Genomic DNA, 14164 nt, shown 5'->3' with positions numbered 1-14164 from the left:
GAGGAGGAGGAGGAGGAGGAGGAGGAGGAGGAGGAGGAGGAGGAGGAGGAGGAGGAGGAGGAGGAGGAGGAGGAGGAAGAAGAAGAAGAAGAAGAGAAGGAGGAGGAAGAGAAACGGGGTAGTGGAAAGAAGGTGAGGGAGCGGGGAGGTGGAGAAATGGAGGAGGAGGGGGAGGAGGAGGAGGGGGAGGAGCCGCGAGTAATGGGGGTTGCCCGCACACAGGAGTCGTGAGCGGCAGTCGTGGTGGTCGCCGTGACGAGTGCAGGTGATTCCTCCTCCGTTGCACTCGCTCCCCTTCCCCTCCTTCCCTCCCTCCCTCTCCCCTCCCTCCTCCCCTCCCCTCCCCTACTTTGCCCTGGCCTCACCCCCGCGAAGTTATTCCTTAGTGCTCGGTTTGATCGTTTCGCGTGTTTTTTTTGTTTGTTTGTTTTGTTTATGTTTTTTTGTTTTTTTTTTTGTCTTCGTTTCCCGTTTGTTTTTGCGTTTTTTTTCGTGCGAGTTGTTTTGGACTCTGGTTAGTGATACAGGAACACAAATGGAAACAAAAAAAAGAGAGAAAAAAGAAACAAGAGAGAAAATAGATAAAAGAGAGAAAAAAAAACGAATTTATATATGTGAAATATACTCCAAAAAGATTGGATTTTATTTTGAATGTATCTTCAATTCGTGGGCGTTTTATAGCCTTTGCACGAAAACCGAAACCAAATCGCTTATCTCCTTTAAAATCCCGGAGAAAAAAAAAATGCCGAAGTGAAGTGGAGTGAAGTGTGTGTGTGCGCGTGCGTGCGCGCGTGCGCTCCCGTATGTGTGTGAGAAAGCGAGTGTAAATGTGTGCGTGCGTACGTGTGCGAAAAGAAGGAGGCTGAACGTTTCTCAAAATCGATAATCATTACGAATTTGCGAAGTCAGCACTTCTTGATTCTCTGGAGAAGAAGAGATTAGAGAAGAACAAAGGAAAGAAGAGATGCAAGAAAAACGTAGAAATGAGAGAAAGCGAAAAAAAAAGCAGAATGAACAAGATACGTGATAAGAAAAAAGAGAGAGAGAGAAAAAAAAAAACAACGAACGAAAGAAGGACGTAGAGATGTGTAAAGTGCGAAAGGGAGAGGGGGAGTGATCTCGGTAACAGCACAATAAACCCGAGACTCGTGGCCATGAATCAGGAATAGGGATAAGGTATTACTTGTCATGCTGTGTGTGGTTGAATGGTGGTTCGTTTCTGTGTATGTTATTGTCATTTGTTATTACTTATTTGGGTTGTTAAAAGGGTTATTAATGATTAGGGTTATAAGGTTTATTAGTTATTAGGGTTGTGATCAAGGTTATTATTAGGGTTATTTTAAGGGTTATTAGTTATTCAGGTTGTTATAGGGTTATTAGTTATTAGGGTTATTAGTTATTAGGGTTGTTAATTAATAGAGTTATTAGGTCCCTCTCCTGCCGTCTTTCGCTATACCACTTTGTTCTAGAAGAAAAGAAGACTTTTTGCTCTAAAATGAGAGGACTTTTGGATCTAAAAGAATGAATCTTTTTGTTCGAAAAGAAGGGGAGGTTTTGCTCTAAAAGAATGGAACTTTTTGTTCTAAGAAAGGGACGTTTTACTGTAAAAGGAGGGAACTTTTTGCTCTAAAAGGATGGAGGGTTTTACTCTAAAGAGATGGGAATTTTTGCTCTATAAGGAGGATTTTTTTTCTGTAAGGAAGTAATTTTTTTCCTTACAAGAATTGAACTTTTGGCACTAAAATGATACAGTTTTGCTCTAAAGTGATGGACCCTTTTGCTCTTAAAGGAGGGACCTTTTTGCTCTTAAGTGATAGACATTTTTGCTCTAAAAGGCGGAACCTTTTTGCCCGAGAAGAAGGGACCTTTTTGCTCCAAAAGGAGGAACCTTTTTGCTCTAAAAGAGGGACCTTTTTGCTCTAAAGTAATAGACCTTTTTGCTCTAAAAGGCGGAACCTCTTTGCTCTAAAACTATGAAACTTTGAGAGGGTGACCGTGTCTGGCATTGAATAAGATGGATTTCGTACTGGAGTTTGTTTACTTTGCACTTTACGGAGCCTTTGATGGGGTTATTGCTGATTATCTGCTCTAATCCAGGATTTTATTCTTTTAAACGTTTTTTCTTTTTTTTCCCCTTCCCCTTTCCCCTTTCCCCACTTCCTTCCCTCCATTCTCCTCTTCTCTCCAATCTTATCCTCTCCTATCCTCTCATCCCTCCTCTCCTCTCTTCTCCTCTCTCATCTCCTCCTATTTTCACTTTTCATCTCTCCTCCCCTCCCCCTTCTCTTCTTTTCCCTTCAATCTTATTCTGAGAACTAATTCACCAGTGAAATTATTTTTCAAAGTTTCCTCATAATTAACCATACTTCCTTAAGCCTTCGTTATCACTCGCTGAAAGTTTCGGAAATAATCCTTTATCTGGAAATTTTGGTAACTGATACGCAAAGGGCGCCCCCCCCCCTCCATGTAGCCTTTCCCTTGCCCTCCCCCCCCCCCCTCAACTCCATTAATTCCACAGTCTTCCACTACCCCCTTCCCCTCCTTCCCCTTATCCTTGCTCTTGCTCTTTCTACTCTTCCACTTCCCCAGATTTCACCTCCCATCTACTCCCCATCTCCACCCCTATCCCCCCTATCCCCCATCCCCTCCTTATTCATCCCCATCCCCATCCCGCCCTCCATGCCCACAATGCCCTCTACGTAGGCCTACAGACGCGTCCGTCAGCGTTACGGATCCTCCTTTCGTTTCCTGTATGGATTTCGATGCCTGATTGATGACGCCGATCCCCCTGCGGATGTGGGCGAGGAGAACAATGCGAAGGCGCTGGGGTTCTGTGAGTGATTGGGGGACCTTCTTCGACGCGGCGGAGGATTCCCGTAATTGGGGAATAATGAAGGAAAGGGGAGGTGAGGAAGACGTGGAGGAAGGAAGGAAGAAGGGGGGGGGAGGGTGGGGATGGGGATGGGGGAATGAGAAGGGAGCGTGGTGTAGAAAAGGAAGAAGGAATATGCCAAGAGGGAGGAGGATACGTGATGTGAAAAAAAAGGGAAAGGGATGTTTAAGGAAGAGAAGGGAGAAGAAAACGTGTAGAGAGAAAGAAAAAGAGAATATGTTAGAAAAAGATAAAGATAAAAAAAATACGCGATGTAGAAAAAAAACTCAAGAAATAGACTGAAATTTTATTTAGAAAAATGCAAACGGATAAATAAAGAAACGTGATGTAGAAAAAGAAAGAAAAAAATACGTAAGTGTGATTTCTTCCCCCAGTTTTCGACTCGTTCATTCCGGAAAGGAACCACCGCTTTTTAAACGCGCGGCGGTCGCGTGCGAGACGAAGAGTATATTCTGGATCAAGGGACCTTAAGCAAATACATAAATAAATTGCGGCTTGCGACTAAAAGCATTTTAGATGACAAAATGATGAGGCACTATTACCAACTCCCGGACGAGGAGTATCAAGACCCGGATGACGAATATGTCGACCACCATCACACTCACCATCACCAACGCCATCGTCACCATCGCCACCGCCGTCACCACCACCACCACCACCATCACCGCCACCGCTACCGGAGTCCTTCGGTCGACTCCTTCATCGCTCGAGGCTTGTACGAGGAGTCCTTAGGCAGTGGACCCTCCTCCCTCCCCCCCGTCCCCTTCCTGACGGACCAGGTGAGTTGCGGGAGGGCAGGAAGGCACTAGATGTGACGTCATCGTTACGTCACCGTTTCCGTGACGTGATTGATGCTGGGGGGTGTTGTAGATTGTTTGTTTGTTTTTGTACCTTATCTATATTCAATTGAGAAAAACCGTTTATTAATCGATGCAAGTGATTGGATTACTGTCACGCTCTCAGCACTGGATGGCGTTAGTGATTACGCAGTCGTAGTAGGCAAGAACCGGTGTGGAATTATCTAATCTCCTTTGCATTTGTCCACGATACCAAATTATATTTTAAATCCAAAGGGTGGGAGACCAGGCCTTGGTACTCTTATTCCATTGTCCGTCCTATAGGAATTGTACCAAGTTTTAGAGTAGAATGAGCAATCTAAATTGGTATGGGGAACTATCAGCAAATAATAATGATAATAATAGTAATAAATAAATTAATAAAATACATAAATAAATAGCTAAATACATAAATAAAAACAATGAAGATAGGGAGGAGAAGGAGAAGAAGAAGAAAGAAGAAGAACGAATCGTGAACAAAACGTAGCAACGAGGTACTACATCCTCCGAAAGGTTTCTCAAAATCGAAAAAAAAATTAAAATAGATGGAAGAAACGAATATGCTTTGAGGTGGAGAAAAGGCGTCATCTAGGATGGGTCAGGAGGACGCCAGGGCAAGCTAGCGACCCGGCAGGTGTTTCAAGTCGATGCTTTTTTTTAAAGTGGAAAGGGGGTGGGCGAGAGGAGGGAGAGGAATAAAAGGGGGATAGGGAGAGAGGGGAAAACGGGGGAAAGGGAGTGGGGGAGAGGGGGAAAGGGGAAAAACAAGAGGGAGAGGAGAGGAGAGGAATAAATGGGGGATAGGGAGAGAAGGGAAAGATGGTGGGGGAGAGGAGGGAAACGGGGGGAGGAAGGGGGTGGGGAAAGATGGTGGGGGAGAGGGAGAGAGGAAGTAAAGGGGGTGGGGGAGAGTGGGTTTGAAGGGGGTGGGGGTCCTGAAAAGGTATCATATTTAAGGTCAGTTCCCTGTACCTGCTCAGTCCGTTGCTGGGCCAGGAACCAGTGGCGCAGGTTTATTGGTTTCCTTGTGAAATTGATTTGCTTTTTGGTGTCATTGCTGTTCTTTTCTCTCGCCAGGCTTTGTTTGTTTCTATCCTTCTCTTGTTCTTTGTTTATTGGTGTTGGTTGTATATGTTCTTTTTCTTTTTGCTGTTCCCGTTTTCCGCGTGGCAGAAGGTGTGTCCATTCCGGAGAGAGAGAGAGAGAGAAATAAATGGGAACAGGTTATGGACGCGGAATTTCATTCGTATCTTCCCCTTCTCCCTCCCTCCCTCCCTCTCTCTCTCTCTCTCTCTCTCTCTCTCTCTCTCTCTCTCTCCTCTCTCTCTCTCTCTCTCTCTCTCTCCCTCTCCCTCTCCCTTTCTCTCTCTCTCCCTCTCCTCTCTCCCTCTCCTCTCTCCCTCTCCCTCTCCCTCTCTCTCTCCCTCTCTCTCTCCCTCTCTCTCTCTCCCTCCCCCCTCCCTCTCACCCTCTCCCTCTCCCTCTCCCCTCTCTCTCTCTCTCTCTCTCTCTCTCTCTCTCTCTCCTCCTCTCTCTCTATCTATCTACTATCTATCTATCTATCTATCTCGCTCTCTCTCCTTCCCTTCGTTTAAGTTCTTATTCTTTCTTTCATGTATCTCTCTCTATCTTTTCCTTCTCTTCCTTCTTCTTCTTCATCTTCCTCCTCCTCCTCCTCCTCCTCCTCCTCCTCCTCCCCTCCTCCTCCTCCTCCTCCTTCTCCTTCTTTTTCTCTCCTCCTCCTCCTCCTCCTCCTCCTTCTACTTCATCTCCCCCTCCTTCTTCTTCTCCTTCTCCTTCCCCTTCTCTTTCTCCTTCTCCTCTTCTTCTTCATCATCATCTTCTCAAAAACAATATCAGATAAAGGAAGAAAACAAACACGTCATGATTCCGAGAGGTCGCTAGATCCGCCCCGGGCAAGATAAGTCGGGGATCACGAGTGCCTTGCGTGATCGCCACATTCAGCCGTCGCCGTCTCAGAGGGCTGGGCTAACGTTCTTGAAGTTGCACTTGCAAACGTTCTTGTAAGAGTTTTTTTTGTTTGTAATTAGAAACGTTCTTGAAAAAGCTGTTGCGTTTTTTTTTAGGGGATACGGCAGGCGCGAACGTTCTTCAGAAGGCTGTTGTATTTGTAAACGTTTTTGAAAGAGCTGGCGAACGTTCTTTAAGGGGTTTGTGACACTTGCGAACGTCCTTGAGAAAGCTGTGGCACTTCCGAACGTTTTTGAGAAAGCTATGGTACCTCCGAACGTTTTCTTGAAAGGGTCTCTTGAAGGAGCTATTTTACTTACAAACGTTCTTGAAGGGTCTGCTGCACATGCAAACGCCCTTGAAGGAAAAGCCAAGCTAAACGTTTCTGAAGGAGCTCTCGCGAACTCTCCCAGAAGCAGCTCTTCCTAACGTTTTTGAAGGAAAGGTCGAGTGTTTTTGGAAGTATCTCACACAAGGCGGACTGGGCTCAATAATTTTTTTTTTTTTTTTTTACTCTTTTTCTATTACGCCTTTGCTTCAGTATTTCACTTTACTCGTAACACGGCGCTTGGTTGTAGACGCTAGAGGATTTTTAAAATAACAGAGTGAAAGACGAAAAAGAAGATTTTAGGAGTAAGATCAGATAGAAGGAAGGGTATAGAAAAGAGGAGAGGATGAGGAGAGGAAGAGAGATGAAGAGAGAGCGAGGAGAGAGGGCGAGAATGAAAGAGGGAGATGAAGGAGGAGTGAAGAAGCGAAGTAAATGAAAGAGAGGAGAATGAAAGAGTAAGAAGAGAGAGAGAGAGAAGGGAGAGAGAGAGAATGAAGAGAGAGCGAAAAGAAAGAGAGAGAGAATGAAAGAGAGCGAAAAGAGAGAGAGAGAGAAAGAGAGAGAAAAAGAGAGTGAAAGGAGAGAGAGAGAATGAAAGAGAGAAGAGAGAATGAAAGAGAGAGAGAGAGAAAAAGAGAGAGAGAGAGAGGATAGAGTAAAAGAGAGTAGAGAGAGAGAGAGTGAGAGCGAGAGAAGGAGATGAAGAGAGAGAGAGGAGAGAATGAAGAGAGAGAGAGAGAGAGAGAGAGAGAGAGAGAGAGAGAGAGAGAGAGAGAGAGAGAGAGAGAGAGATGAAGAGAGAGAGAGAGAGAGAGAGAGAGAGAGAGAAGAGAGAGAGAGAGAGAGAGAAGAGAGAGAGAGAGGAGGATGAGTGAATGATAAAACGAAATATACGACGTGATAGAGTTCTTGGAAGTAAATAAACTCATTTTCGCAAAAGGATTGATCCGAGAAATTATTTATATTATGTATCAGGACTCGAAAGCGCACATCGGATGACATGACACTTTTTTTAATACTGCAAGCCACCAACATCTTTCATCGACCTGCGTGTTTTTTTCATCTGTAATTCTCTGTGGTCAAATGTGTGTGCTTATATGTATATGCAGTTTGTTTATATATACATACATAGAGAGAGAGGGGGGGGGTGAGTGAGAGTGTGAGTGTGAGTGTGAGTGTGAGAGTGAGAGTGAGAGTGAGAGTGTGAGTGAGAGTGTGTCTGTATGTGTGCATGTCTGTATATGTACGCGTATGCGTGCTTGCGTGCTTACTTGCTTGCTTGCGTGCGCGCGTGCCTGTATACGTGCACACGCGCTTTCTTAAGATTCTCCATGTTCCGTGCGTCTCCCTCTTATCTCCAAAGCAAGTTACTCCGGAATGCCTCGTGCAATCTCCGACTGATAACGACGCGATAATAAATCCAAGACTTCCTGATTCGTGTAAATCTTCCCCGAATACCGTGATGCTGCTGGTATGTTAGCCTGGTGTGCAATGTTGCATAATTTAAATTCCTGTGGATTTTTCTTTTTTCTTTTTCTTTTTTTCTTTGGGTCGATTAACATTTACTGAGGGCAATGGGTTGAGTGACGTCACATCCGACCTGTTCGTTTTTTTATGATAATGTTTATCGAAGGTTCATTTTACCAAATTCACGTCAATTACTTTTTTTTTATTTTCTTTTCCCCTCATAACATTATTTCGACATGTCTGCATACCTTTTGGAATAAAGTTTTCTCTCTCTCTCCTCTCTCTCTCTCTCTCTCTCTCTCTCTCTCTCTCTCTCTCTCTCTCTCTCTCTCTCTCTCTCCCTCTCCCCCTCCTCTCCTCTCCCTCCCTCCTCCCTCCCTCCTCCCTCCCTCCCTCCCCTCTATCTCCATCTCTCTCTCTCTCTCTCTCTCTCTCTCTCTCTCTCTCTCTCTCTCTCTCTCTCTCGATATGAATTCGTAATTTCAAGTCGGGCGGAGAAATGTAAAGCAGAATTCCAGAGTTTTGTTCTTTTCCTTTCATTTTCCTTGTCGTAATTTCGAAGTCAGGAGAAAAAGGGGAAAATCTAATGAAAACGGCCTTATTTTTTCGGGTGGCGAGACGGGGGTTTAGATGAGAGATAGAAGGAGAAGGAGAGGGAGAAGGAGAAGGAGAGAGAGAGAAAGAAAGAGAAAGAGAAAGAAAGAGAGAGAGAGAGAAGGAGAGAGGAAAACAGAGAGGAGGAGAGAGATTTGTAAATTCTTCTCTGTTCTAGCAGAAGGAAATGCATACAGATGGAAATCTCCGAGAAAATGGGCGTGGCCTAAATCCAATTAAGAAAAGAGCGAAAGAATTTAACTCAGGGACCTTCATCAATTTAATTCGTTGCATAAAATAGGAGATGGCAATAGCAACATTAAGACGAAATCATTATATACACGGGATGCAGTTTTTTTTGTCTTGGGGTCAACAATCAAATAGATTAAAAGTGTTTGATTGTAATCGCCGTTGAAATTGGGAACGAGAGTGGGCGTGGTCACGGGGTTTCCAAGGTGTTAGCTCCGCCTTCCGTGTGTGTGTGTGTGTGTGTGTGCGTGTGTGTGTGTGTGTGTGTGTGTGTGTGTGTGTGTGTGTGTGTGTGTGTGTGTGTGTGTGTGTGTGTGTCTGAAATAAAACGAAAAAATACGAGCTCGATCCAGCTTTGCTTTTCCTTCGTGTTCCTGCTATTTTTTTTTTTTATTCGTTTCTCTTCCCCTCTCCCTCTATTCTCTCTCCGTGTTCTGACTCCCAGCTTTATCAACAACTGTCTTTACTTCCTTCTCTCTCTCTCTCTCTCTTCTCTCTTTCTCCTTTTCTCTCCTCTTCTCTCTCCTTCCTTTTCCCTCCTCTCTTCTCTTCTCTTCTCTTCTCTTCTCTTTTTCTTTTCTTTTCTTTTCTTTTCTCTTCTCTTCTCTTCTCTTCTCTTCTCTTCTCTTCTCTTCTCTTCTCTTTCTCTTTCTCTTCTTTCTCTCTTTCTCTCTTTCTCTCTCCTTTTGCTTCTTCTCTTTTGGCATTCAGACTGCTGCCTGTTCTTCAAGAATTTTTAAATATACGTCGTACATTCTCCCAGTTTGAATTCCTTCCCTTTTTACCACCTTCTTTATCACCGTTCTCCCTTTCTGCATCATTTATCTTCGGTCTCTTTATCACTCTTCCGCATTTCGCTCTCCATTTTTGTCATGCTCTTTGTCCTCTTTATCGCTGGTGTATTTTATTCCCATTTATTGATCTATTCTTCTTCCTGTTTCATTCTTGTGCTTTCGTATTGTGGTCGTATTTCCTCCTCGTGGGTGGGGGGGAGGGGGGAGGGGGGTGTAGTCGACGGTGAAATTATGGAGGATTTTATTTTGATGGATTTCAATGTACTTTTTAAACTTTTTTATGGTTTACAGTTCGTTTTGTCGTCTGATGTGTATGTGCTTACATAAAGATCAAGAAACAGACACACACGGAATACGCAAACGCGCGCATGCACGCACACGTACACACACACACACACACACACACACACACACACACACACACACACACACACACACACACACACACACACACACACACACACACACACACACACACACACACACACACACACACGCATACATATTAAACACAACCCCACCCCCCGCAAAAAAAAAAAAAAAAAAAAACTCAACCCCATTAGACATTAGACAAAAAAATAAGAAAAAAAAATCCCCAACTATAGAACGTAAGACACAGTCGCGCCCTTAATCTAATATTTCTTTTTCTCTCTTCCTTCTCCCTCACGACAGGAGCTCCGGGAGAGTTTCAACTATGGCCTCTTCTGTCCGCCTCAGAACGGGCGGGCGGGCAAGTTCCTGGATGAGGAACGCCCACTCGGAGACTATCCGCTCACCACGCCCATTGGATACTTGGAGGTGGGTATTCGAGGGATCTGTAGGTCGTGTGTGTGTGCGTGCGTGTGTGTGTGTGTGTGTGTGTGTGTGTGTGTGTGTGTGTGTGTGTGTGTGTGTGTGTGTGTGTGTGTGTGTGTGTGTGTGTGTGTGTGTGAGAGTGAGTGAGTGAGTGAGTAAGCTGAGTGTGTGTGTGTGTTTGTGTGTGAACTGAAATGGCTACGAGTGTTACCTGTTTTGGCGACCGATTAAGATATCAGTTACCCGAAGGAGCGAGTCGAACGGGCGTATGCGTTTGTAGATTTGTGTTTGTTTTTTGTGCTTGATATCGCAGGTGTATGAGCGTGCCTGAGAGGCAGACATGCTGAGACAGATATACAGGCAGGCAGGCAAACCGACTGACTCCGTAAGAGACAGACAAATATAGTGAAAATAGAGACAGACAAGCTCAGTCAGTACCTTACAGGACAATGAATGGAAGAGTAAGAATTGAGAGAAGAGAAGAAGAGAAAACGAAAGGGAAATGGAAGTAGAAGTTACACGCTTCAGCCATTGCATATCTCCTGAAAAATGCCAGAAATGGGACTGAAAAAATACGTCCATTGCTTCCTTTTTTTACGACCGACCGTGAACCAACTGCAGATGTAGAGTATTACGATCTGATCCGACCTGATAGAGGATTGGAATTCCTTTCGACACGACATAAGCACATCACGCGTTTTTCTTTTGTTTTTGACGCGGGCTTTGACTCATTTATTTTTTGCGTGCGAACCATCATCAGTAATAAAAATGGTCGTGAACGTATATGAATAACAAGGAATACAGTATTAGTTGACCTTATGAACATATTTTTCTTAGTTATGATGATGTAAGAGTGAGATTTTTAGTCATGAGATCACGAATTACATCATCAATGACAAATCGGCTGCATTAAGTAGTCCGCTCCATTCGCGGTCATGCACCTCGCGAATCGGGAGTGTATGTGTGTCATGCAAGTGGTTTTTAAAACTCTTTGGGAATTCTGTGAATACACAAGCGGTTCTTTTTGGCTTTGAGGATCTTAGGTGTTGAATAGCTTGGTTTGGATATGCATGTTTAAGAAAGGGGGAGAGAGGAGAGAGGAAGGAGGAAGGTGAGAGAGGGGGAAGGAGAGAGAGAAAGATAAAAATAGAGATTGAAAGATTGAGAGATAGATAAGCAAATAGATAAATAGATAGACAAATAAATAGAGATGGATAAGCAGATAAGTAGATAAGGAGACAAACACACACAAACAGCAAAAGAGACAGACAGACCGACACGAGGAACCTATGGACACCCGGTCAGTTAGATAAAGTTATCTTCCGAAGACTTGTCCTCGAAAGATCATAACAAGGTCAACGCCATAAACCTAAGATTATCTGAACTACAGGCGAGATCACACGTACATTACATTAAAGAGAAAAGAAAATGGGGTATGTAAATAACCTGTGATTTATATGTAAACCTCAAAGCAAAAATCCGAATATTTTTTTTCCGTCCACAAACATACCTTAAATCGCCTTCCATTCGATGATATTTCTGTGATTTTCTTGTTTATTTGGTAATTTTACTAAATCGGTTACCATGACGTCACGATCAAGGTCACGTGATGGGGCGGGGCTTGGAGGCGCCTAACCTCGCTAATCCTTCGGGTGTTAGTGACGTCATTCAGGCGAGGTGCGTGCAAGATCGTTAGGTGCTTTTGCGTGCATGGGGACACGTACGAGCGAGACGCGTGCAAAGTCTGAACATTTCGATATCGCACGCACCTAAATGCACGCGCACTCGGACATACTGTCACACGTACTCATAGCACACGGACGGACACGTACACGCACTCACACGCAACACACTCAACACACACACGCAACACACACACACACACACAAACACACAACACACACACACACAACACACACACACACAAACACAACACACACAAACACAACCAACACACACAGAACACACACACACAGAACACACACACACACACACACACACACACACACACACACACACACACACACACACACACACACACACACACACACACACACACACACACACACACAACACGCACAAACACACACAAAACACACACACACACGGATAGATAAATAAGTCAATAAATAAATCCATACATACGTAAATAGATAGATAGATACATAGATAGACTGATAGACAAACGCGCGCATATCCCCCCCCCCCTCCGTCGCTCGCCGTCAAGGGCGGGGGGACGATAACGGGTTCCATCGCCCCCCCCCCATCCCCCCTGGCATACTTGGACGATAAGGCATTTCAAAACCGTAATTACCCGGGAGGAAGCGAGATATATGGTTGATTTATAGTGGAGATTATTTCGGTAGCTTTCGAAAGGAGGGGATGGATGTGAGAGATTTGTCTGCGCGAGTTGGGGGGAGAGAGTGGGGAGTGGGGTGGGTGGGATGGGGAGTGGGGAAGGGGGATGTAGTGTGTGTGTGTGTGTGTGTGTTTGTGTGTGTGTGTGTGTGTGCGTGTGTCTAGTGTCCATGGTGGTGTTTATTGTTAAAACTCTTGTTATGATAACTATTATTCTATTTTATATCATTATTGCTGTTTTATCATTATCACCTTCATCTTTGTCATTTATCATTATTATTTTCTTGCCCGTTACAAGGGATGGAGTAAGAGTGAGAATGAGAGAAAAAGAATAAGAATGAGAATAGAGATAGAATTGATTGACTGTCTCTATATGCCAGTAGCGAAAGAGGCCAGGGTTAAAAGTTTTCTTCGAGGAATTGTGAGAGTGAAATCCACCCACGTGCGCGCATTCACGTACCTCGCTCCTGTGCATCATATATCATTTTTATCCTTTACCCGCACCCACTCATTCCCCCTCCCCTCCCCCGGTTATCCGTCTCACACACCTTTCCCCATCGCCTCGTTTCCCACTCTCTTCTCTTCTATTCTTTTCTCTTCTCTTTTCTTCTCTCTTCTTGTCTCCTTTTATTTCCTCTCCTTCCTTCCATTCTCTCCTCTCCTCTCCTCCCCTCCATTCTCTCCTCTCCTCTCCTTCCCTTCCCTCGCCTCACCTCACCTCTTCTCTCTTTTCCTCCCCACCCCTCTCCTCTTCTCTTCTCTACTCTCCTTTCCTCCCTTCTCTCCTCTCCTCTCTTTTTCTTTTCCTCCCCTCCCCTCCCCTCTCTGTCCCCTTCTCTCCCCGGTTCATCCCTCTACCTCTCACTCCCACCCACCTTCCCCCATCACCTCACCTCATTCACCTGTTTTCCACACCTTCCTTCACACCTTTTCCCTGTCATCCTCCTCCCTTCCCCCGCCCACCCCCTCACCTGCCCCCTATGTCACTCCCGCCCCCTGTTACGATCCCCCACGTTCTCATTCTTGTACAACGCCCGCACTCAACTCCACCTCCCCTCCCCCCTCTCCTCTCCCCGCAGCTCAAGTACAAGCGCCGCGTGTACAAGATGCTGCACCTGGAGGAAAAGGCCCTCCGAGCGCTCCACACGCGGGCCAACCTGCGCCGCTTCCTCGACTACGTGAAGGAGAACAACGTGGAGAAGGTGACCAAGCTGTGCGCCAAGGGACTCGATCCTAACTTCCATTGTCAGGATACGGGGGGTGAGTACTGGCTGTTTTTTATTAGTTTTTTTATTTTTGTGTTGTGGCCTATACCTACGCACACCGCCTGCGTACATGAGCATATACACGTCCACGTACTCTACACACATACGCCCGCGTTTATATGTACACACACACACACACACACACACACACACACACACACACACACACACACACACACACACACACACACACACACACACACACACACACACACACACACACACACACACACACACAATTTGTTTACTCTCACATTTTACCTTTACCTTTTATCGGCCTCAAATGTTTCGTAACATCATTCAGAATAGTAATATGGCCGTGTGAACGAAAAAATATTTAGTGAGTATGCCCTACATTCCGTTTTCTACGCGATAGAAAACTGTAATTCGGGGTTCGGAGGGGGAACTACAATGTTTTCGTACGTGTGGCGTACATTGTGTGTGTTTAATCGCGTTATTGTACCACCGGGGTTCCACATAATTTTGTTTTATGTGACTTTCGTGTAGAGAATGCGTGAAAGGATATTATTGCAATAGACGCTTGCTAGTTTTCTTACGATTTCCGGTTAAATACTCGATAATAAAAATAATCATTAAATTTCAAAGAATTT

At 44.8% G+C, this 14164-nt stretch overlaps 1 protein-coding gene across 1 annotated transcript in view; it reads left to right on the top strand.

The window, feature by feature from the left end:
* LOC119579421 (protein shank-like) overlaps window positions 1–14164 on the top strand; it is a 60795-nt gene that overhangs the window by 28704 nt on the left and 17927 nt on the right. Inside the window, 2 exon segments of the mRNA XM_037927225.1 lie at window positions 9808–9933; window positions 13368–13548. Coding sequence (XP_037783153.1) covers window positions 9808–9933; window positions 13368–13548 — 307 coding nt within the window.

This window comes from Penaeus monodon, chromosome 12, assembly GCF_015228065.2.
Source record: "Penaeus monodon isolate SGIC_2016 chromosome 12, NSTDA_Pmon_1, whole genome shotgun sequence".
NCBI lineage: Eukaryota > Metazoa > Arthropoda > Malacostraca > Decapoda > Penaeidae > Penaeus > Penaeus monodon.
The sequence above is the reverse complement of the archived record's forward strand: the minus strand, read 5'-3'. Positions and strand labels throughout refer to the sequence as shown.